Genomic DNA, 24,472 nt, shown 5'->3' with positions numbered 1-24,472 from the left:
GATCACATTTCCTTCCCCGTGGCGGAGGAGAGGCAGAGCAGTGGCACTGCTGTACTGTCACTTGCTTTAGGGCATACAGCATCAGGAAGCACTGTGGCCCTGCTGCAGGAGAGACCTGCTCAGAAGCAATCCTGGTGCAGGGGATAGATTAGGAAGGACTGAGAGTGAAATTAAAGACATTAATTGAGTAGAGATTAATGTTTACCAGAGATGGCTTAGTCTCTGTCTCTGAAGATGAAGCTGCTTGTCCTAAGTTATTACTGTACCTTACGGACTGCAGTGTGTGAAGCACTCAAGTTACTAATGCCAGCGCAATGTCTTAACACACTGTATCTCACTAAGCCAGCTTCAGCCTTCCTGGAAAAGCAGAGAATTTCAGGCTGGGGATACACTGAGGTACTTGTTTTCTTCTTGTGCCTTACCTTTATTTTCCGCAGTAACTCTCGCTTAGTGGTTCTGAATTTCTTTCCAGCATCTTTGTCTTCCAGCAGCATCATAGTCTGCGATGTAACGCAGACAGCATCCACCTTCTGAGCAACCCCAGGGTGGTGGTTACTGCTCGTGGCTGATGGCAGTGCTGTATGGAGCAGTGTGCTATGGAGGAACTGCTCGGACTTGAGGTGCTACTGCTGCTCCTGCAGGTATTCTGCTGCACTAAGGATAAGTGATCTTGAAGAAATACGTTAATTTTTAATAAGTGAGTGAGTCAAGAGCCCATAGGAGCCCATAAACAAAGAGTGAATCTGAATGAGAAAGAAATCTGTTACAGACCCACGTACCCTTCCAGGCAGAACTTGCCTCACGTTGCTGGAGACATGAATTCGTTTTAAAGGAATCAACGTTTTCTGACAGATTGCCTTTCTTAAAAGGAAAGAGGAGAAGGAGGCAACTTGGCCAGCTGTGCACTTTGCAGTTGATTTGTAAAGCTAGCAGGATCTTCACTGAAATGATTTATTTTACCGTATCCAGAGGTATTTTGGTACTCCTTACTTAAGGAAATTAAAGCATAATCACTTAGAGGGGGGTTGGACCTGCTGTGCTTTTTCTTAATCCAATCTCTGGCCAGCAAGTGTATTTTATAAGCAAGCGATGCTCTTTTTTTTTGCTGGTTCTTTTTGTCCTCCTTGTCCAGACAGGCTGACCTTTTAGCTTGGTTTGTAATTCAGTTACTGAAATAAAACCAGTGAGATAACCTGACTTTGTGGCTATAGGATTACTCAGCTACTTTCTGAGTCCCTGAAGGTTCTTAAGGTTTGGACCTCCTGAAATTTCCTGCTGCAGAGCAACACCAAAACCATTTGTCATTCCCTTTGTTTAGGTTAAGTGTTTATAGTACTTGGGATGGGTTTGGAAGTGAATAATTGATAATAGTGCTGGAATAGAAGGGAATTTAATCTTGAAGCTCAGAAGATTAAAATGCAAAAAAGAGAAAGGAAAAAGCCATTGTTTGTTGTTTTTTTTTCCTGGCCAGTCACATCAATGAAGATTCCTTTGGATGTTGGGTTTTTTTTCCCCTGAATACAATTTCTATACATTGCTGAGGGTAATAGCACTATGTAGGTGCTATATGGTTGTGCTGGCGGTGACGATTCCTTGAGCCTTTTAGGGGTTGCACTAATGAAGGATAAGGTGCAGCTTTTGGCTGTGAGCAGCTCTGGGATGCCAGCAGTGCTGATGTGCAGCGTGGTGCTCACACAGCTGGGCCATCTCTGTCTTCTGAATGCTGCTCTGTGCTGGTGCGTCTGCAGAGCCTGAGCTGCCAGCAAGGTCTGTGTGTGTTCTGTAGTCCTCTGAAAAGTGTATTAGGAGTTTTCTGACACCTTGCCAACTGCAAAGCTCCCCCCGGCTCTGTGGGCTTCAAGGAAACGGGGCAAACCTGCAGACTGAGAAGGGCAGCCAGCAGAGGAAAGATGCCTCGTGGGTGATGAAGGAGCAGATGTGTATCTGAAGTGTGTCTATTTATCTCTTCAATAGCAGTGACAGAGTTGGCAAATGTGCTGGAGCGAGGTCCTTGCTGAACCAGCGGGATCAAACCGTGTGGTTATAAATAAAGCCTGAAGAAAGAGAGAGCTTGCTGCAGAAGAGACAGATCCTGAGCTGGAGGCAGCTTCTGCCTCAGAGCCAGCAGTGAAGGAGCTCCTGCTGTGAGGTAGTGCTGGTGCTCAGACCGTTCCCCAGAAGCCCATCACTGTCCCTTGACAGCTTTAGCAGCCTTGCTGAGCTGAGCTGGAAGGAGGTCCTGCTCAGAGCTAGCCCTGCCTGGCAGTGAGCGGGCCAGAGGGGAAGTGGTTTCCAGTTACTCCACATGCACTGGGATCAGGCACCTTTATTGCAATCGTATCAGCAGAGCCATGTGTCAGATAGCTCGCATCCTTACTGGTGTTGTACTGGGACTACCAGGAACCTTAAATCTCCACTGCTGCAGAAGTGAGATACAGCTGTCCTAAGCACACCAGCAGAGAAGGGCTGGGTCTTCTCCAGTACACTTCTAAAACACTTCTTTTCACTTCAGCTAGGATTGAGTGCTGAGTGCATTAGTGTCTGCCTGTCCTCCCCAAAAAGGCACGTTGCCATGTTACTGCTGCAGCTGATTGCTTTGCACTGACTTGGGTTGTCTTGGCCTCTGAAGCTCGCAATGATCTGCTTGAAAGTTGGGGTCATCTCTCTTGTGCGGAGTCATCTCTTGTCCACACAGGGTGATCTGAAATTACTGTCTCCAAATGTGCACTCACTGCATCTCACCACAGTCCCTTTCTTTGGTAAATTCTGGCCACGGTGCTGTTTGACTTGTGCTGGATGTTTTGCAGCCCACGGTGTGTTTTGTTAAATAATTAAGGTGCATTAAAAGCAGAAGCTTGTGCTGCTGAGACTTATTTTTCAAATCCTTTGAAAGATTAATATCTGTATTTTTAATCTTGCATGAAATCCCACCGTGAGTGCATTTCATCCTCTGCTTTCATAACAATATGAAACTTCTCATGCTAAAAAGGGAGGGGGGGAATCGAGGTAGTTAATGTTTGTGTTGGGGCTGGGGTTGTGATTTACTGAAGCCTGTCTGTGGCATGGCTGCAGGCTACAGATGTGTGAGGTTGTGGGGACCTGATAATCAGGATGAGAAGTGGGCAGGAGTGCCTGCAGGTTCTTAAGGTCCCCATGTCCCTTGCATTGGACACAAGGTTACGGTGAATAACTGGTTAATGCCTGCTCGTACGTTCCATCAAGGCCTTCTAACGCTGGGAACATAAATGAGAACAAGGCACTTAATTTTTAGATCAGTGATTGAAAGGATGCCAAATGGGACTGAGCCAGCATTTCAGGAAAAACGCTAAGGGAAAATGGCATGCTATTCCAACACCAATTTATATCAGCATTTTCAGGACCTAGACTCCAGAGCACTGCTTAGCATGAGAAATCACCCTCTTCATTTCATTTTGGCCTGAGAAATTGAATGCTTTTTTTGCTGTCTTAAAAAAAAAGAAAAGGTGCATAGTACTGTGCAGTGATCTGTTTCCTCTGGGTGTATTTGGTATGAGCGTTTAATTGATACTGCACTTAAACAGCCTTTCAGGTTGTAGAAGGCTAATTCCAGAATAACCCGAGTTCTTACAGCTCTCAGAGCTCGTGTCCATGGGCTGTGATCTCTGACAGCTCTCCCCAGCTCCTGGGCTGCTCTCACACGCAGCGCTGTGCTCCGAGGTGCTGCCACAAATAGCTGCATGTAGCACCCAATGAGTGTCTGCTGCCCAAAAATGAAACTCTACTTGAGGAGGTGATAAAAGAAGAGTTGGGAAGTTGAGGTGGATGTGCGTCAGATGGAGTTGCCGGATCCTGACTGCAAAGCGTAAGCATTGCCCTAGGATTTATTGGAAGGGAAATGTCCTGATAGCATTGCTGCTGTTGTTCCTTTAGCCTGGCTGTTGCTGTGCCTTGTTCCTTCCTGCTCTTTGTCCCTAATGATTTCATTACCACGTAGTTGGAGCAGCTCTCAGGTGGTTTGGTGTTATCCAGGTGGCTGCTGTTCCTAAGTGCCTTGTCTGATTTTGGAGTGTCTGGTCCTTTATATATAGCCTCGACTTCCATATTCCTCTGCAAATCAGAACCCTGCTGACACGTAATGCCTGTGGCACCCAGGAGCTGGCAAACATCCTTAGATACCCCGTGATCTCAGCAGGTTCCACAATGTCTGCATGTGCATGTGCATATGCTGCTTCTATCAAACTCATTTTAATCTGAAAGTTTATACTAATTCTGAGGTTTGTTATATCAGTAGTGGTGGTTTTTCATCATCTATAGCAGCAAACTCCTTTATGGCATGGGCTATTTAGCATGGCTTGGAGAACTTCTTTTGGATGGGCAGCCTTCTGAAGCCATGCTCAGCATTTCCTGCCTGCATGCAGAGCATTGTGCTCCTTGCTTTGAGTTTGTTTAGGGGCTTTGATCTCTGGGTGTGCAGTCAAGAATTGTTAAACAGCGGTGTAAAACCAGGCAGAAAGGGGAGGGGGAACAACAAAAGCTATGCTCGAGCGAGAATTATGTTTTTTCTTTAGTTCCCATCTAGCTGATGTCTTTTCCCTGTGTGGCGTGGGAAGCTGCAGTTTCATTATTTCTGTATTTCAGTCTTCAAACTCCCACTGCCCCTTATGAAGTGAGAAACGCTCAAGCCACTTTTTCAAAGGTCTATTTAAAACTTGGAAGTCGACATCAAGTTATGCTGAGCAGTGGGTGCCACCTGGAACGTTGGGGTTGAAGGCAGGCTGGTAGCTGGTGTTCGCTTCCTAAACAGCCCACAGCTGCTGGTGGTAATTCTGCAGGGCTGCTCAGATGTTTTCACCGTGAGGAAATAACCCCATCTCACTTATGGCATTTATATTCTGCTTGTGCTCCAGAAGGCAGCATCCGTCTGCAGATCTGTGAGGTGATAGGATAACTGCAGCCCCTCTCTGGTGATGGATGGGTTCACATTGGGCATCAGCTTCAGGAATTTTAAGAGAGTGTTGGAAAACAAAGCCGATGTGTTGTGCACAGTGGGGGAGATGCAAAGAAAAGGCTTTGCATTAAATCTCTGGATCAGATGCAGCATCAACAAGGGAAAGGGAAAAGCTGCAGGAGGGCAGTGCTTGGGGTTCCTGTGACCCCAGTGGAGAGGTGGCAGGAGTTTGTTCTCCGTTGGAATGTTACACTGGGAGGGAAGAGTGTTACAGCTGCTGGGAAATGGCTCCTTTCTGTCTGATGCTTATAATTCATGCAGCAAATGGACGTTCTTGGCAGTCTTTTTTGCAAGAGGAGCACTAGGAATGGGAGCTGAGGTGGGATGCTGGGCAGCACTGTATTTATGGCAGTGGTTTGGGCTGGCTCGAGGCAGCGGACTGCTATGCTGGGCCCCAAACTGACCGTGCTGCTGTCCCTGCTGCAGGAAAAGGGTCTGACATTCCTGCAGAGATCAAAATGTTCCCCTTTTGCTCACATTCAGTTGCATTCAGAATATTGTGTTGCAGCCACACTTGCCTGAACTGTAACAAATGTTAGGAGTGACTTTTTTTATGATATATTTTCTTTATATGCTGATTTGAAAGGATGGTGACTCGGGGAGGCAGTTTGCTGAGGTGAGCACTGTGCAGTGAATTTGTTATCAGTGTCTGAACTGCTTGCAGAGGGATGTCAGCTTGTGGATCTGTTACTTGGAGGAAGAAATGGTGCCTCACAACCTTGCATAGGAAGAAAGCTGTTATTCAAATAGTTAAAAGTTAGCTTGGTGCACATGGGACCTTGCTTGAACATTTCCCTGCTCTACCCCTTCTCCTTGTTGCAAGATACATTTCATTGTAAGACACCAGCCTTAGAACAAGTGTTTGATATCAGCCTTTACATTTGAAATGCAGTTCCTTTCTTTAAAAGGTTGTCATAGCTGTTTGATCACGGCGGATGAAAATAGATAGCTCTGACAAAGGCATTTGGGCTCTTTACCAGAGAAGAATCGCTGAGGAGTGAGGAGGGGATGGGGCTGAGCCCCAGGGCTGAGCCCAGCTCTAATTGCAGCTTATCAGCGCTGAGACTTCGCCCTGAGCATCATGGGATGCTCTGTCCTTGTCCTCTTCTTACTTTGCTCCTGGCGCTTCATTAAGAGAATGATGTTGCTATCCCTGAAGCCTAACCCTATGGAGACAGATGTGCCAGCCTTTAAAAACTTCATTTCCAGGAGAAAATGTGTCTGTGGGGCTGGTTTATAGGGCAAGGCCATGCAGCAAAGTGAAATGGAGACTGTCAGGTTCTAAGCACTCCTGTTTTTCCATTCAAAGATGCATGTGCAAGTGAGAAGATGACATGTGGGATTGGGGCCAGGCAGCCTTGCTCCCCTTCCCCTGCTCTGTGTGAGCACTGTCAGTGCATTGACTTCCCTCTCCTCCCTCCCAAACACCTCCCTTCTGCTTAACCCATGAGCAGCAGCCTGGTTCTGCATCACCTACCTGCACAGGTAATATACTTCCAGGTTTTTTTCATATTAATCATAAAGTCATTAAGGCTGGAGAGGACCACTAAGCTCTGATGTTCAACCTGTGTGTACAGAGGTACCTGCAGTTGTGTGCGCTTTCACTTCTGATGCCCATATCTTTTGTTTCCTCTCCCTGGCAGCTGAAGACGTGGAGTGTGGATGAGCTGCAGAGGAGGCTGTCAGCGCTGGACCCCATGATGGAGCAGGAGATTGAGGAGATCCGTCAGAAGTATCAGTCCAAGCGGCAGCCCATCCTCGATGCCATCGAAGCCAAGAAGCGGCGGCAGCAGAACTTCTGAGCCACGGGTAGAATGTCCTTCCAGCCTCCAGCAATCAGCTCCTTGCTTCTATGACTACTAAACAGGTTGATTTCTATTGAAATACGCTAGCAAAATAGAGGGCAATACTTCTGCTCATTTATTTTTCCATAGCACCTTTGTGAACTCAGGAATGCCATTGAATGGAGAATCCTCGTGGTGTGTTTTAATTTAGGCACATATTTAAAGCAGTATCCGAAGGAGTTTTGTTACTGTTTTTAGATGGATTATTTTTAAATCAGATGAGCGGATAGAAATAAACCGATGGAAGATGGCTCACTCTCCTTTCATATGAACCTTTCCATACTCTGTTTCCCTTAAGTTAATATGAATTGTGTATTTAACGGCTGCATCTGTTGTGGTTTATTTTTTGTTGTTTCTGTTGTCCTTTGTGAATGCACAGACTGTTTCAAGCTGATGACTGTATGGTTCTGCTGTTAAGGTACTGATAAGTTTTAGGTCGCTGAAGAGAGTAGATGAGAACACCTGCAAACTGGCCCAGCATTTTGGAAGACACTTAAATCTCATTTTTAAACAGCCTGTAATAAGCCCCATGCCTTACACTTTGTGCTTTGCGTGAGTGGGATTTCTTCAAGACCTTGGTTTTGTTCTTTGCTTATGTACGTTAGGAATTAATACCAGTAGGTGAAGTGTGTTGTGCCTCCAGAAGTTACGTTCTGTAATGTAAAACCCACATTGACTTAAGGCCGAAAGCCAATCGGTGGTCGGACCTGAAACAGAGCAGGTTCCCCTTCATCTGTCCCTTTGAAAATGTCCTCCTGCTGACAGCAGAGTGCTGGGAGGGCACAGTGTGTGAATGGGTGGAAGTCAGGTGAACCTCCCTCAGAATTTGGTACTTGTGCTGCGTCTGAGAGCACTGAAAGGGCTGTGCAGTTTGTGACATATTTCATACGCTCCATCATTTCAAATTGACCTCTTTAGGTGCTGGAATAAAACCTTCACAATCCTTCACCTTTCTGCCAGGCTTAGCACGTCAAAAAGTTAAACTGAAAGCAAACATTTGTTGGGGTATCAGAGATGTGTGTTGTCAGATGGAGTGGAGGCAGAGCTGATCCATAGAGGCCAATGGCTGATGTCCCAATGGCCGGTGTCTGGGAAGAGATTTGTTCTCTTCCAGTCCCTCCTTTCTCATTCAATTTCCTAACGTGGGTCGGTGGCTGAAGATGCCCTGCATGTACAATCACTGAGGATGATGCAGTTCGCTCCCAGTGGTGGAGCTGAGGAGCAGTGTGAGGTGAGCCCCAATCCGGGCACAGAGCGAGTAATGCCTCTGCATGGCTTTATGGTGAAATATTTGAATAGAACCATGTGTTCTTACCAATTTATTTTTGTTTTGCTCTGATGGAGAGAAGAGTTTCCATGTCATCCTCTGAAACAGGCCTTGGTACATCCCACAGGTAATTCAACTAAACAGCACTGTCTCCTGACTCAAATGCTGCTCATTCCATGCCTCGAGAGGCTCTTGTTCCCTGCTTGCAGCAGACTGCTGACTACTGTTAACAGATATACTCCATTGCTGTGAAAGGAATCAAGCCATTTGTACCCCTCTGCAGATCTGTCTGCGTCGGTTTGTCCCACTGTGACCAGCAGTGTGAGCAGCACTGTTCTGCCAAGCCTGCTTTGTACCTCTGGTGGGACACAGGGATGTGGGATGTGGCAAACCATGCACTGCTGGTGTGTAACACCGGTCAGGCAGATCCTGCTGGGAGTAGTTTTACCTCTGCACTGTGTAGGTAACTTTCTGGTCATCGTAGGGCATTAGAAAACCCAAGTTTTAAGTGAAGCACCACATCGTGGTGTGTGCTTTTGGAATATGCAACCTGTGACTGCTGTAACTGAATGTAAGCGCCATTGAGATGCTCTGCTTTGCTGGTGTGATTGTCTTAAAACACAGCAAATGAACCAAAATAAGTGAAACTGCTCCGACTGCCTTTGAACCTTTCTTACAAGCTTGCGATGGCCGAGACTTGATGGTATTTCTTGCACTTGGAGCTCGAATTATTTTCTCCTTCTCTGATTATCGAGTAGAGAGAAAGTAATTCCCTTTTTGATCCCCTTGTAGAGCATCGTACCCTCTCGGTTCTCAGAGTCCTACAGACTAAGACCAAGGCTCACACCCTCAAGGAGAGCTGTTCTGACGGGGTTTTTAAGCAAAACACTTGCTTAATTTTGAAGCTGCATTCAAGTGCTCCTTGGGCCCATCTGCATTGCTGAAAGCGTTCTGGACAAACCCTGATCTTTTCTTCTGAAACCCAGAGATACTGATGATGTCAGTCATACAAGACAATAATGTGAAGTTTGTAGCTTTAACTTTTTTTGTAACAAATTAGCAACACTGGCATAAAGTGCTGACTTGAAATGCTATTTTGTAAGATCTGCCTGTTTGTATATAATAGTGTTGGGTCCTTAGTTTATATATGTATGAAATAGTAACTTTTATTGCGTTCCTCTGAGTTTGATACAGGAGGTTGTGTTTGATCTTTCTCAACATTTCTTGCCTTATTTGTTCGAAGGGGCAAATAAACTGTCCTTATGGAGAGCTTCAGTGTCCTGACTGTTCTGTACGCATCCGCAGAGCTGGCAAGCAGTGACAGGAGGTGCTTTGGGACCAGGTGCAGGGCAATCCATCCCTTCCTATGCAGCAGGTGAGGTTCGAGTCGCGCTCCTAATCCTGGCTGTGCTCTCAGCTCGCTCGCTCAGAACACTGACAGTGAGTGGGTGCTGCCTTCCATGGCGAACTGTTGGCTTTTACGTGGTTTCCCTGAGCAGTTACTAAATCTGTCCCGAAGGGATGACTAACTGAGGCAGAGACAGAATTCATTCAGGAGGCAGCTTGTGTTAGCAATGCCGGAAGAAACAAAATAGATGTGAGCTTTTAAATGTTAGGAAGGAGTGTGGAATCCAATGGTAGGGAGGCTGCAGGCATTCCTAGAAGCTAGGAAAGCCCGGAGCACTTATGTGCTCTTAGCAACATCATCATGAAGCCACAGAACACCTGCACGAAGGGAGGGCTGCATCCCAGGGGAGTCCTCACCTGCACTCCTTTCATGCTGCAGAGATATGAATTGCATGTGGCTAACAGACCATGGCTGATGGGTAGCCCTCATTTTGTCCTCTTTCCTTCTGTCCATGGGCCAGAGGAGCCCAAGCAGGAGCTCAGATAAATGCTCTTGGTGTTGGCTGACAGCCCTGACTTGAGAGCTGATGATTTCTCATTGCATTAATCACTCCAGCAAAATTTAATAGTCAAACCAGGAAACACCCATCAGCTATTTCCAGACTGAGAGTGACTTAATTACCCTTTAATTTAAGAGCCCAGGAAAGCAGCCAACTTCTTTAAAAACTTTAGAACAATTCAATCCCATCTATGAATCGCATCCTGCCCTGCTCTCTGCCAGCTCATTGCTGTTAACTTAATAAAGGCTGGGTCCCACCCAGAGCTGTTGCAGCAGCAGGACAGCCCTTGTGCTGTAGTGAGGGGTCTCCTGTCCCCCAGGTCCTGACCCTTAAGATCTCCTGGTTTTCCCATACCCAGCACAGAGCTCAGGGCAGCCAGGGCTGTGGCAGCTGGCAAAGGGAAAAAGTTTGAAAGAAGAAATGAAGTTTGCTTTGTCCCAAAGCAGCGTTGTCCAATTCTCAGCAGCATGAAATAGCTTAATAAGGTCACCCCTTAATCACTGTCCCCTGGAGGTAACTCAGTCCTTCATCAATCACTTTTTGAGTGCGGAGGGTGGTTTATGTGGAAATAACCTGATACAGCATTTAATTGATTTACCCACTGTGCCAAATGAGAGCGCAGATGCCCTTGGGAAAGCTGCTGCCCCAGGGGTGTGTGGTCCCTTCGCTCTGATGGGCGGTGGCAGAGCTGCTGTGACACAGAGAACCAGCTTCCCAAGTGGGTCACTTCCATCTTTAATAAAATATGCCATATGCATCCCATGCATAGATAGAAAAATTAATTTACATGCTCTTTTAATGATTTGCATAATGCTTTTTTAGTTAATACATGTCATTCAGTCTTCCTATTTTAGTACATTTTGCTACTGGAATATTTATGGAGAGAAGGGGAAACTCCTTCCTTTGTTCAAGTAAGAGTGGAGTGGGAGCTGGACCGGAGCAGATAGTGCTGGAAGACATGGACGTGAGCATCCACACCCTGCTCCCACCCGTGCAGAGAGGATGTGTCTGCACCAGCTCCATCGTCTCTTCCCCGAGGTCAGCAGTCCCTGTGGCAGAGCCATCCCCATTCACTGCCGTGCCCTGAAAGCCATCTGCGTGGCTCTGGCTGGTCAGCTGGCTGCGGGGTGCACGTTGCTGAGGGAATTGATGCTGGGATGTGTGCAGCCAGGTCAGGGGCCAGGTGGGGTGGGGGTGCCCCCCTGCCTGGTTGTGAGGGGTCAGGCAGGATCTGGTGAGGAGCAGTGCAAGGTCCGTCTGTCCCCACTCCCTGCACAGAGGCTGCAGCCCCAGCTCCTCCTGCTCCAGGAGTCGGGGGCACACAGACACAGCAGAGGCAGCTGCTCTGTGCCCAGCAGTGTCCCCTGTGCCCTGGCAGCCCTGGGCAGGCTCTGTGCTGCATGGGCTGGGTGCCAGTGTCTGCAGCAGCCACTCCTCTGGAAGGAATGCAGGAGCCCCGCAGACAGGGATGGGGACACCTGCAATGCAATGCAAGGAGGGCCATGGCCAACCAGTCCTGCTGCAGGGTGGATCCCACGCCAGGCACTGCCACTCCTACTGGGCTCATTCTGCACCGACCTGGACCCCCCGTCCCTTGCATGGGACTCAGGGAGCAGGGAGGGCACCAGGGGTGAGACTGCGTCGGTCAGGGCTGCCCCTCCCCAGGGAGCTCTCACTCATTGCCTCTGAGTCCTGCTCGCTCTCCATCTCCTCGGGCTTCTTCTTCTCACTGTTCCTCACGGCAGCCTCCAGTGCCTTTTGCTTGCGGTAGAAGTGGGAGAACTTGTTGAAGATGATGGTGATGGGCAGTGCCACAACCAGGATGCCGCCCAGGATGCAGCCCGAGGCAGCCAGCTTCCCTGCCACAGTGACGGGCACCACATCACCATACCCCACTGTGGTCATGCTGACAGTGCCCCACCACCAGCATGCCGGGATGGTGTCAAAGCCAACATCCTCCTCCTTCTCTGCAGTGTAGGCTACGCCAGAGAAGACAGACACCCCCACAGCCAGGTAGAGCAGCAGAATGCCCACCTCCCGGTAGCTGTGCTGGAAGGCAAAGCAGAGTATAGTGAGTGAAAATGAACACATGCAGGACACTGAGTTATGCCACTCTGTGGTCCCAGATCCTGCATATAGCATCACCTAGCACCTGCCTGCCCATAGACAAGGTACAGCCCTGCGGCATTGAACATCCCCTGGGCTGGGCCCAGGACCCGTCCCCATGGGGCACCAGGGAACAGCTGAGCTTGCAGATGGGGACCCAGGGTGGTGGCAATGGGATATGGATGTGCACAGGGTGGGATCCAGAGGCAGCCCACAGGGCTGAGCCTGGGGATGTGGGGAGTGAAGCAGAGACAGGGCTGGGGACAGAGCAGGAGCGCTGCAGTTCTCTCCCTTTCTGGGTGTCACAAGTGGATTTCTTGGCTGTTTTTACCTGCTGATCTGCCAATTTGCTTTTCATCTTTTAGGGAAAGGAAATCAGAGTTCAAACAATGTGTTATTTGCAAAAGCCCCACAGCAGCTCTGGGGCTGCTCCCAGGGAAGGACAAAGAGCTCCAAGCTTCACAGATGTGTCAGGTTGCCAAGAAAGATGCTCTGGGCTGGAGCTCAGCAGCATGTCTGCAGGTCCCAGCCAAATAACCCTATGCATCTTTAAAGAGCATCAGTTACAGCCCCGGGATGCGTTGGAGGACAGAGGTGAGGGGAAGGCAGGCTGTTTTCCCCTGCTGTGTGTGCATGGTGCCTTCCCTCCACTGCAGCAGAAGAAAAATGAAGCAAAGAGCCTGGGCTGAACCCAGCCAGAGATACCAGCATGGCAACCAAGCCCATGGTGACACCTGTTCCAAATAGGTGACACAGGCCCCTCTGGGATGTGCAGCTCCAGCTCTGCCATCTTCATGTCCAGGTCACAAGAGGGGCAGATGACAACCCACGTGGGTCCCTGGAGCCCAGACTGCCCGGTGTCAGTGTCACAACCCCACACCTGTTGCTCCCATCAAATTCAGTGGACACTGGATCAAACCCCGGGTATTCTGAAGACCGCTCAGAGTCTGTGATGCACAAATGGCATCAGTCCCTCTGCCGGCACTTTGGTGGCAGCAAACAGCTCCTTGCTGTGCCAGACCCCTTGCTCCCTGGCCATGAGCAGGCTTTGTTCCTCTGCTGATGCTTTTTGCAGTAGGAACTAAATTATAATTAACACTATGTTGTCATTTTCGTGCCCAGTGAGTCCCAGTGCCAAGCTGCTGCATCAGCTCTGTCTGTGTCCACCCTGGCTGCAGCTGGGTCGGTGTCCCCAAGAAGTGCCACTAAATCACATCACCGTGGGGTTGGTGGGCAGAACTGAACGCTGCTCCTCCTGCACCTTGGTGACACACAGGTAGGCTGGGCAGCCCTGCTGTAGCCTCATTGCATTTATGTGGAGTGCAGAGAGGGCCCAGGGAGCCTTTCCCACATGTGCAGTTTTATTTAGATTCTGTAAGCAGTTTTACATGTGGTTGCCACTTGCTAATTACTCTTCTAAGGTGAGTTATCAGAAACAAATGTGCTGCAGGCATCTGCATCGCAAACAACACTCCCAGGACTTTGTTTTCCTCCCCAACCCTATTTGGGGGCTGTTCTCCCCATGCCTCCAGCTCTGGCTCCCATGCTCACAAATGCCTTGTGCCAGCAGTGCCCCATCATGAGACCCAGCTGCCTGCTTTTGGTCTGTGCTCCCTGTGCATGGCTCGAGCCTGTGCTGCTCTGCTTGACCAGCTTGAAGGGCTGGCTTTGGGGTTTGTCTTGGAGTGGTCACCAAGAAGGAGAGAAAATTAAAGTCTGGGCTTAATTAGCTGGAGTTCATATGTGAGTGCAGGTAGGGAAGGGGGCAGCTTCACCCTCCCTTGGTACGTGAGCTCAGTGGGGATGGATGAGGGAGGGCCGGTGGGGACAGGGGAGACCAGCACAGGATGGCTGAGCTGCAGTGATGGAGATCAGGGCCACAGTGACAGGTGGTGAGGGGCTCAGTGCCTTCATGCTTCATCTCTTGTCACAACAAGAGGGCATGACATGGGAGATGAGGACCCCATTTCACCAGACCTGTATGGGTGCCACCTCCCAGCATGCCAGCATCCTGCTCCTATGCTGGCCCTCTGCAAGCCCTGGCTGTGTGTAGAAGGATTCACTCAGTGCCCCTCACGCTATGTTGCCTTAGCATGTGCATGTCCACAGCCCCAGGCAGTCTTCCTGGGCAGCACCCAGAGCTGGAAGCTTGCTGCAAACAGCATCGCTCATCCCCACCCAGCACAGAGCCCTCTGCTTGCCCAGAGACCACAGATGGGAGATGGCCAGCTTACCTTTAGGGTGGCCCCCAGAGACCGCAGCCCGGTGGAGTGCCGCGCCAGCTTCAGCACGCGGAAGATGCGCATCAGCCTGAAGACCTGCACCACCTTGCCCAGGTTGCCCAGCTCCGAGTCGCTGCCCGCCGTCACGTCCACCAGCAGCGTGAAGTAGAAGGGCAGCACCGAGACGATGTCGATGAGGTTGAGCGGGTGCTTGAAGAACTTCTTGGGGTTGGGGGAGAGCAGGAGGCGGGAGGACACCTCAAAAGTGAACCAGGAGATGCAGAAATACTCCAGTTTGTGCAGGACGGGCTCGTCGAGCACGGCACCGCTCTCATCCACCCGCTGGTACTCAGGCATGCTGTGGATGCACATGGTGGCAATGGACACCAGCACCACGCTGATGGACACGAAGCTGAACAGCTTGCTGGGGATGGAGTAGCCGGGGTTCTCCATAGTGAGCCAGAGCCGCTTGCGCGCCGTGCCGCAGCGCAGCGTGCTGTAGCGCAGCAGCTCGTGGTTGATGTCTGAGATCTCATCGGGTGATGTGTCCACGCTGCTCACCTCGCTCTCTTCATCCCAGGTGTGGTGCCGGCCCTCCAGCTTGCGCTCATGGTAGCGGTAGCTGCAGCACGAGTCCAGGAAGAACTCATTGATGCCCCAGTACTCAATCTCTTGGCTGAAGGAGAAGACACACAGCTCGTCCATCACATGCAGCTTGCCCGTCTGGTAGAAGTGCAGCACGTAGAGGAAGAAGCCGGGGTTGCGGTCAAAGTAGAACTCCCGTGCGCTCACATCGTAGTCGTCGCAGAGCTGCAGGATGGACTCCTCTGAGTCGCAGGACAGCAGGCGGCCCAGGCGCGTGTCAGGGAACTTGGAGAGAGCACTGGGGCTCAGCCGCCGCCGCAGCCCTCCCACGTTGATGTTGATCAAGTCCTCCTCGAAGGCGGCACCCCAGTAGGTTAAGGTCTTGTTGACCATGATCAGCAAAGCGGGAGTCCCTCCACCTGTGGGTAAGATGCAGAGGGGCTTGATGGGAGCATGCAGGAGATGGGAGGTGCCTCTGGGCTTTGCTCTTTGGTGTTGTGGGGAATTTCCACAGCAGAAGTGCCAACACAACACACCTGCCTGCTGTGTTTGTACGTGTGTGTCCCACCGTGTAAAATATTACCATTTATTTTTATAGTGATGAAACATAACAGAGATATGACTCAGAATCGCTGATGGCTCTGAAATAAGAACCTGTATGTCAGGAGGGATAAAAACGTGAAGTCCTGATTTCAGTGTTTTTGCAGGTTTTGGGGAGCCCTGCTTTTTTGCACAGCAGCAATGCCATTTGCCACTGAAAAGCAGATCTAGCACCTAACGGAGAGCAGCATCCCCATACCCTGAAGTACATTTACCCATCTTGACCTGAGGTTTAAATCAAGGTGAATGCTGCTTGCCATCCAAGTCACCTTGAGAACAGATGCCGCTCACCTTGTGTGCCCAAGTGCTGCTGTTTGCAGAGCCATAGCAGAGCTGGCAGGGCACAGCCATACAGCCCTGGCACCAGGTTTACTCAGCCCCCACAACCAGATTTTCCCCTATACATCTGCTGCTTTGGGCAGCCCCTGGGGGCTCCTCTGTGACTGAATGTGGAGCTCAGAGCAGAGCAGGTGAGAGAAGGTAGCAGAGCCCTGAAGAACAGCCCTTAATGGGGTGGGTTGGGGCTGAGCACAGGCTGAGGGTGCAGCCCAAGGATCTCTGATGGAGATTCTCCTTCCCGAATCTTGTTTCTGCACACAGAGCAAATGACTTCTGCCCACGTCTCACTTTCATCTAGGAATCTAAAACAGCAACTAAGAGTTCTCTAATTCGTAGTGGTGAGGAGCTGAGCTGAGCCTCAGGGCAGTGCAGGGTTTGGACCCAATGCTGCGTGCTCTCCCTGTTGGATCGCCGACACCGCGTGGTGTCTGCGGGGCTCTGTGCTGCAAAAGGATGGGGAAGGTCGGCTGTGTTTCTTTGCAAAGGCACAATGGGCAGAGAATACAAATGTGTCTGTCTGGAGAAATGTGAATTTGCTAATTTCCCTTTTAGTTACGCCGCCGTCTCCATAAATGATGGAACAGATGAAGCCTGATTCTTCCTGCTACATTTGGGAATGTACTGTAAGCTGTTTTAAGGAGCAACTATTGGAATTGCACGAGCCCAGCGTGAACTGGGCATTCACTTGAATATGTGCCTTGTGGAGAAAAAAATATCTCTCTAATACGTGCATTTATGACAGCAAAAAATTGCATATAAAAGCAGATTGAGCCTATCTGTGTGAAATGCTACAAGAGTTTCCCTTGACAACGTGGTGGGTTTTTTTTCTCCTGAAAGGCTTTCCAGTGGAAGTTATGTATACGTATTGCAACTGGCAGAGGGGACCCAGGGGGGCGGGAAGGGAGATGCTCATAGATATTCAAGGAGGGATGTGGTGAATGCAGGGAGTATTGCACGAGGGGGTTTTCCAAACAGGTACAATGGATTTAGATTAACAGTCCAAATAAAAAGCCCTGTACTCACCTCTCAGCACGGCTTCCCGGCGGCGTGTCTCAGAGGAGCCATTGGGAACGCGGAGCAGAGGAAACCCTTCAGCCCCTACTGCAGCCCAGCCCTATGCACCCATTTGTCCTGGGTGTGCTTAGAGTAGGGTGCCCATGGGGCAGGGCTGGGAGAAACGTGGGGCTGAGCTCCTGTCCTCAGCACCGGGGGCAGCTTGGGCAGCACTGGGGAGGCACCGCTTTACTCGTCATGCAGAAGAGCCCCATTCCTATCGCTGAGCATCCCTGTGCTCGCCGAGTGGAGAATGCTCAGCAGCATGCCTGTCCTTGGGCGGTTTGCCTGGGGGACACGGGGGGAGCACGGAAGGGGCTTCCCACTGCTGGGAGACACAAAGAGTGAGCTCCTGCTGCACGCTGAGAGGCCACCGAAGTGCCCAGGGTTGGGAGGCAGATGGCGGGGGGATTCCCTGCCTTCCTTGAGGGAAGATGATCAACCTTTCCGGTGTCTGCTCAGAGCTGGCAGCCCAGTGCTGCTGCAGACGATGCGCTGCCCTGTGCCACCCTCTGCCCCCAGGTTTTGGGCAGCAGATGCACAGATCTGGGGTGTGGACCCCCGGGCCCCTGAGCTTCTTGTGGGGAAGGAAGGGAAAGCCCTTCGGTGAGCGGGGCTCCCCTACCGCCGCCTGCAGAGGGACCGGGAGGGGTATCCCCGATCTCCGGCTCCGAGCAGCATCCCAGCATGAGGATGCCGGCACACCCCGCTCACCCGCCGCCCCCTTCCCCTCTCACCCCGGGATGCCGGAGCCCCGCCGTGCCGCTCCCCGCAGCTCTCCGGGATGCTGCCGCCCGGTCCCCGCTGCTCCCTGCATTGCCGGTCTCCCGCTTCCCCCGCGATGCCGCACCCGCAGCCGGAGCCCGGCCCGACTCCGCTCTCACCTGCCCTCGGCGCCGCCCCCGCCGCAACGTGCACGCCCGGCGCGGAGCCCTGCGGAGCCCTGCGGGGCCGGCGGCAGCTCCGTGGGGCCGGGGGGGGCCGCCCCGCCGCCCCCCGTCCTCCCCCTCCAGCGGGGTGCCGCCCTCCGGCCCCGCCCGCCCTGGCTGCTGCGCTTCGAGCGGGGGAAAAGATGGAGGGGGGCTCTGGGGAATTCCCCCCTGCGCCCCTGGGAAAGCTGGAGATGGGTGTGAGCTGTTTCTGCGCGCCGGGGGGAACCCGACTGTTGGCAAAGCCGGCTTGTTAATTGGAACAGCTCCGGAGCGAGCGGGCACTTTCCCCTGTGACTGATGCAGGGCCAGCGGCCAAGGCTGGCAGCAGGATAGAATGGGAGCCGTGGCCAAGGATAGGTACCCCACCCCATGTCCTTACCTGCTCAAAGTGCCCAGAGCAAGCTGTTGGGGCGGGCAGGGACCCCCAGATCAGCGCGCCCCCCCACACCGTGCAGGCACTGTGCCTCGGCCCTGCTGGGATCCCATCACGCCATCCAGCTCCATCCTCCTCCTTGCCATGAGGCTCGTGTGGGGCACCAGGGCAGCCCCCCCAGGCTGAGTGCCCCCGGGCGCTGAGCTCCCCGCTGTCTCCTTGTCAGAGGTGGGCAAAGGCAGTGAGCCCCGGGCATGGCACGAGCTGCGCTCAGATCACTGGGCCACCTGTGGGCACCCCGGCACAGCAGGGCGAGCACCAAAACTGTTCCAGGAGCCAGCTGGCAGGGCAGCGAGATGGCAGGGCGATGAGCTGAGCCCTCGGCCGGGTGCTGGTCGGGGCCGCGTGGCCGCACAGCGATGTCTCATCGCAGCCGTGTTGGAGCAGCGCAAGGCGAAGCTTCACACCGCGTCCATCCTTTCAGCTTTAGCACCCTACAGGCCTTCAACCTTCCCTGGGTGCGCACGGAGCCATGCGGGAGCTGCTTTGTGGGGAGAGCATCCTTCCCTTTGCCGTGTGCCCGCCTCCGTGGCCGTGCCAGCGCCGTCCCTGCACCAGGCAGCGCTGCGGGGCCGTCAGCGGGCTGCCATGTGCGTGATGTGTCAGGCTGTGTGCGCCCAGCGCTTGTTTACATGGGAAGGAGGAGACGGAGGGAGGGGGGGGAGGGAAGGGGAGACTTTGAGGGAGGCCTGGGAAAAAAAAAAATGAGAAAAAATCCCCAAGTGAGGGGAATTCCTCTGTTCTGTGACACCAAGCAAGGAGCTTCATTTTGATGGCAATTAGGGATGGCTGAGCTGCGAGATGAATGCCGCCACTGGCTGCTCGCACGCTGCTCCCTGCCTGGCTGCAGGGAGATACTGTGGGATGATGCTGTGGGGTGATGCTATGGCGTCTGCAGGGCGTGATTCCCGTGCGTCTGCTCTGTTACCAGGGGGAACTGTTTTTCCCCTTCTGTTTTCCTGGGAGAGAGCACTGCCTGGGGAAGTCGTGGGCTCTCCATGGGACCTGCTCAGCGCACACTCTGGGCAGCCTACACATGCTGCCAGTGCTCCTCCACGGCCCCATTTGTGCACTGCTGCTGGCCAGACCCAGACCTGTGTCCCTGTATGGCTGTACCAGCAGCAGGGAAAAGACATTGGGCAGCCCTGGGTGTCCCTTCACTCTACTCCCAGCCTGGGACTGCTCACCTCCCGGCCTCTCCTGGGTTGGTGCTGGCATCACTGTCATCCCTCCAGCTTTTCTGCAGCACAAGTGGTACCCGGGTGCATTGTCCCCCACTGCTGCAGAAGGACCGGCTCTCCCATCAGCCAGCTCCAACCTCCCACTAACACCCAGAAGCCAGAGCAGGATGGAAGGGCTCCTGTTTCCAGGCTGCTCTCCAGCACAGGGCCGTGCCCACAGCACCATCAATGTAACCACACCAGGGGATGCAGCTCCTACAGCCCCCGCGACCAGCGCAGCTCCTGAGCTAACTCACAGTGATGCGCACAGGGAAACAAGAAGAAATCAGGTCAGCTGGAAACGCCATCCCCTCCTTCACATCTCCCCTCCTGCCTCTCAAAGGTGGCCCTCCTCCCACTGCTGCCGGGGGGGGTTTGTCGATAACCATTTGGCCAACGCTCCACGCGGGGCCAAGGGACGCAGCCACGTGCCACGCTCTGTGCTGCACAGTGAGTGGAGCCAGCAGCCATCTCCGTGCTGCAGTGACTCATCCCGTGTCGGCTCTGCTCCTTCCTTCCTCCTGCTCTTTTTTTTTTTCTTCTTTTTTTTTCTTTTTCTGTTATTTAATAGCTGACGTAGCAAGAAATTAAAACATAGGGGGGAAATAGAAACGGGTACAGCGTGTTTGCAGAGCTGCTTTAATGAAAAGGGATTTACTGTCTGAAGGGCTTCGACACACCTGGAGGATGCTCATCACCTCCAACCTCACCTTACAGCATCCCTGCGCTGGTTGCTGCTCCCAGGACACATCCCTACTCTGCGCTGCTCCATCTCTTGTTTCCATCACCACCACCACACCAAGGGCTGCCCGCACTTGTTGCTTGTCTTTCACAGCCCAGGGACCGCGTCTTCAGCCAGATCCAGGCACAAAGAGGTGATGCATCACCCTGATTTCCAGAGGTCTGGAGTGATGGTAGAAACATTTGTGTCCCAGCATGATCCCTGCTGCTGCAGCGTAGCACCTGTACTGCTCACCCTGCAGCTGGAAGGAGCCTCCTGATGATGTTTCAGAAGAACCATTCCTCTGCCTTTAAAGGTTGCACCACGCCAGGAGATGGCTCCATCAGCCCTGGGCTGGCTGTGCTCAGTGCATCTCTGGAGCTGCTCCTGGCCATTGTGCCAGCTGCCCATGCTCATTATCAATGTGAGTTGCAGCAGCTCCCAAAGCAGAAAGGTACCAGTGGGCATCGGCCCATTGCCTGCATTCAGTGTCTGCCCATTTGGGCTCTGTGTGTGTTGGGACCAGGCTCTCTTTTTGCCCATCTCTTGATGGACACAGAGCCTTGACTCATGAATCATGCACGAAGCTGTATTTAGTGTAATGATTTCTGACATCCAGAGCCTGGGCACTGCAGTTTGGGACCAAGAGAACTCCAGAAATAAGGAGGTGATGTCTATCCCACCCTGAGCAGGAACATTCAGAGTGATGGAGGTGAGCGGAGCAGCCGCTCCCCCTTCAGAGGGAATCACAGGTTGCTCCCTAATTAGCCAAATGTGCAAAAGCTAAATATTGACAGAGCTTTGTGGTTTCCTGTGTCTCGCAATCACATTGCATGCCATTAACCTACATAGCCGTCAGGGGAAGGAGCAGCTGCGTGTGCCTTGGCACGGGCAGGGTTGTGGGAATCCCTGTGCTGGTGCTAACAGGAGCTGTGCTCTGCTATGGGTGAACCCCTCACCCTCCCTTTGTGAGCAGCGCTGCCCACGCACACACTTCAGCACTGGGCTTATCCCTTCCTGAGCCTCAGAGAGGGCACCCATTGTGTGGGAGGCAGCACAGCAAGAGTGCATACATGGGTCGGCCTTCAGCAGGGAGGATGCTTTGTTTCTCTGAACAGCTGTATATATTGTGTGCAGGAACTGGGGTGGCACTGATTTATTCTCCTACGAGTGGGGCTGCTCCCCATATGTAGTACAGTCCTCTCAGTGCAGGGATTTCACTCTTTGGGTTCCATGCAGCAGCTGCATCCTGCTGGGAATACGGCTGGTTAACCCCCCCTCACAGAGCTTTTCCTATCAGACCGGTTGGAATATCCTTTGGAAAGGTCTCACATCACCTCAGAGCACCAACCTGCTCTGTATTCAGACCCCACCTGGAGGTCCCACAGCTGGGAGTCCCACACTGAGCCCCTCAGCCCCCTCCTCAGGCCACCCTCACCATCTCCTGCTGCCCAACCAGGTGGCAGTGGTGACAAAGGCTGGAGGAAGGGTCCTTGCAAACACCCACACCAAGGCCTGCAGGTCCCAGAGGAATGGAGCCCTCCTGTGTTGTCATCTTTCCTCTGTCCCCACAGGACAGGCACCCCATGCCTGGAGCACTGTGCTTAATCAAACTAATTAGCAATTTAATCTTGTTAACAAACCAAGATAATTGCAGCGTTATCAAATTAGCCAGCTGTATGGAAATGCCTGCTTAATAGCTGATAATAGCTGGTGCTGCTGGAGGAGGGGAGCTGGGAGCTGTGACTAATGGGATGTGCCATCATGCCAGCCTGTCCATAGCACTGTGCCAGCCTGGGTGCAGCACTGGGGCTCTGTGCAGCGCCCCATAGTGTGCAGGACATGGTGCTTCCCCCTTCGTGAGTGCATTTGGAGCAAGGGGCCATCTCCATGGGTGAGTGATGATCTATTTCCCACCTGAGTTTGGATGGTGAGCTCATCATCTGGTCTTTGTATCCTCCACCAGCACCATACAGTGGGGGCTGCCCCTGCACCCCCATCCCATAGCACTGGTTCTACTCCTCATCCCACAGCTCAGGTGCACCTGGGGATGTGCACTAGGATGGGCCACGAGAGGCAGGAAGGGGAGGAAAAGAGCTGCACACTGGTGCTCCTGGGACAAGTTTTTATTTGTTGTAACAGCAGTGAGGAATGAAGGAGGAGGGTGAGAAGATGGCACATAGCAGTGGAGGAGGTCTCAGAGTGTGAGCAAGAAGCTGTCCCCATCCTTTGTGAGCTGGCTGTCCTTCTGCAGGTGCATGGTGCTGGAGGTAGCATAGGGACACAGGCACACTCGGGCTGTGCTGGGAGCAGCAGCTCACACTGGGGAAAGGGAGAGAGAGCAAAGAGGTAACGCTGGCTTACCCCAACAGCCCAAACTTCCTGCCCAGAGCCATGGCCACCACAGCCCCCAGCACCCCGAGGTGGCCGTGGAAGTGACAGTACCGTAGGTCAAGCGGATGGCAGGAGGGCGTGAGATGCATCGCCGGCCACAGAAGGTTTGGCAGCACTTCTTGGAGCGTGGGCAGTGCCGGTCACTGTAGCAGTCATTCCTCGGGTTGGCCATGGCACAGGTGATGCGGACCTCAGGGCAGGACCAGGCAGTGCCTGCAGGAGCACAGGGCGGTTTGCTGCAGCTAAGACACCCCAGGGAGGGCTCCAAGGGGACGTTTTCCCAGCTGATGCAGGTACTACCCACTCCTCTTTAAGCACAAGGAGGAGCTGCCCTTTTCAAGCAACCTCTGCAGCAAAGCACAGAGTGGGGATGGCTTACTGCTGCAAACAGTAACCTGCTACTTTTCCCTCCAAGGTATCGTACCTGATGGCAGCTCAGCCCAGAGGATGAGCATCCCCACGAGCAGGAGAGCAGGCACGGTCTTCATGCTGCTGTTCTTCTAAGAGGTGTGAGTGTGACTTGCTGGGGTACAGTGGCATTTAAGTGCTTGGGGACAGGATGGGGTGGAGGTTTGGGGGGAAGCTGGATGGGTTTGTTTGTGCCTTTTTCCTCTGCTGTTGCGTTGTTTTCTGGAAGCCTTTTGCATAAGACACACATCAATTGTTCAATTGCTCAAGAAGCCAAGTTGCTGCATTGCACAACTGTGCTGTGTGGTTGCACCTGGGGGGATGGGGGGGACACAGCCCTGAGCAGATGGGCAGTGGTGGGGAGCCCTGCTGTACTTGCACCATTCTCCAGGTTAAGATGTGATGGTGACCTGCTGTGCTCCCTCCTGAGGCTTTGCTGGGGCAGGCAATATCCCTCCTGCACAAGGAGGTTGCGCCCTTGCTCCATGCAGAGTTGTTTTCATTGGGCGCTCTTGGGCAACGGGATATTGACTCTGGTAGGAAATGGAGTAATGTCCCCCTTACCTTGTGCAATGGTTCCCAAAGCTTTTCCTTGGGGTTCTTGCTGTGCACGGAGCCCAGCTGTGCTGGAGGTGGGCACAGGGAATAGTCGGGGGGTACCCTCCAACCCCCTCCCCCCCATAGCCAAGCACCCAGCTCTCAGCCAGCTGTGTTCCCGCAAACGCAGCCCGGGGCAGCCCCGGGTTTTGCAACGCTCCGGGCAAAGCCCAGGAAAAAGGAGGACACCGTCCCTCTGCGCTCCCTGCCCAGCCTTCACCCTGTGCGTGTCTCACTCTGCCCTTTGCTGCTCTGACTTCCCATCTATTGTGCCTCCATGTGCCACAAGAACCGGTCCTGAACTGTCTGGGTATCTGTTAATTATTACCCGCTTCCCCTAATGACTCTGTGGTTACATCGAGCTCTTTGTAAAGTCATTTGTTAAACAACCTGGAAGGAGTCAGCCAACCCAAACAGCCGTTCAGGGACGCGCACCGCTAATTTAGCGCTTTTAATGAGAGATACAATCCCTTGATCACTTTTGAAACCATCTCTGGGAGTCGGGCAGCTGCTGGGGGTGCAGAGGGCAGCGCTGCGCTCCCCATTCGCTCCAGGGTCTGGTCGTGGAGGCGACGTCCCGGCTGTATGAGGATGCACAAAGCTCCCTAAGGACAGCTTCGACCTGCAGTCAGCCTTTGTCTTCTTGCTGGGGCGATGCGGTGCTTTCTGGATGGAGCTCCATCCCTTCCCCCCCTCTCCTGCTCACGGGGGTGCCCATGAGGAAAGACGCCCCATCCCACACCGCTCGGCAGCGCCGGTGTCTGGTGCCACCTAGTGAGAGCCGCTACTGGTGCTGTGCAGGGCTGCCCAGCCGCTGCCCTAATGGGGTTTTGCACTGCCGTGGGCTGTTGTCCCCA

At 52.7% G+C, this 24,472-nt stretch overlaps 3 protein-coding genes across 9 annotated transcripts in view; 1 reads left to right on the top strand and 2 right to left on the bottom strand.

Moving 5' to 3' along the window:
* STK4 (serine/threonine kinase 4) overlaps positions 1–9,367 on the top strand; it is a 35,870-nt gene extending 26,503 nt beyond the window's left edge. For all 3 annotated transcript variants that reach the window (XM_015881517.1, XM_015881516.1, XM_015881518.1), the window contains one exon: positions 6,631–9,367. In XM_015881517.1, the coding sequence (XP_015737003.1) occupies positions 6,631–6,789 (159 nt within the window). In that variant the 3' untranslated portion in view covers positions 6,790–9,367. The remainder of the gene's footprint in view (positions 1–6,630) is intronic.
* A 1,357-nt stretch (positions 9,368–10,724) lies between these two features.
* On the bottom strand, positions 10,725–18,891 carry KCNS1 (potassium voltage-gated channel modifier subfamily S member 1). Of its 5 annotated transcripts, XM_032448634.1 has the most exons (4): positions 17,648–17,797; positions 16,881–17,238; positions 14,346–15,337; positions 10,725–12,054 (listed from the first exon to the last, which is right to left on the bottom strand). In XM_032448634.1, the coding sequence occupies exons 3-4, from the start codon at positions 15,309–15,311 to the stop codon at positions 11,611–11,613; spliced, it is 1,410 nt and encodes a 469-aa protein (XP_032304525.1). In that variant the 5' UTR covers positions 15,312–15,337; positions 16,881–17,238; positions 17,648–17,797; the 3' UTR covers positions 10,725–11,610. The 5 variants fall into 5 exon arrangements, with proteins under 5 accessions (XP_032304525.1, XP_015737006.1, XP_015737007.1 ...); XM_015881520.2 differs by lacking the exons at positions 16,881–17,238; positions 17,648–17,797 and adding an exon at positions 18,222–18,891; XM_015881521.2 differs by lacking the exon at positions 16,881–17,238 and having other exon boundaries at positions 17,795–17,908.
* Positions 18,892–22,327: 3,436 nt separating this feature from the next.
* PI3 (peptidase inhibitor 3) lies at positions 22,328–23,166 on the bottom strand. Its single transcript, XM_032448603.1, has 3 exons — positions 23,035–23,166; positions 22,662–22,823; positions 22,328–22,538 (listed from the first exon to the last, which is right to left on the bottom strand). Exons 1-3 carry the CDS (start codon positions 23,096–23,098, stop codon positions 22,534–22,536), a joined length of 231 nt encoding a protein of 76 aa, XP_032304494.1. The 5' UTR covers positions 23,099–23,166; the 3' UTR covers positions 22,328–22,533.
* Positions 23,167–24,472: the final 1,306 nt, after the last annotated feature.

Source organism: Coturnix japonica, chromosome 20 (assembly GCF_001577835.2).
Source record: "Coturnix japonica isolate 7356 chromosome 20, Coturnix japonica 2.1, whole genome shotgun sequence".
NCBI classification, from domain to species: Eukaryota; Metazoa; Chordata; class Aves; order Galliformes; family Phasianidae; genus Coturnix; species Coturnix japonica.
This window is presented reverse-complemented; position numbering and strand designations above follow the sequence as displayed.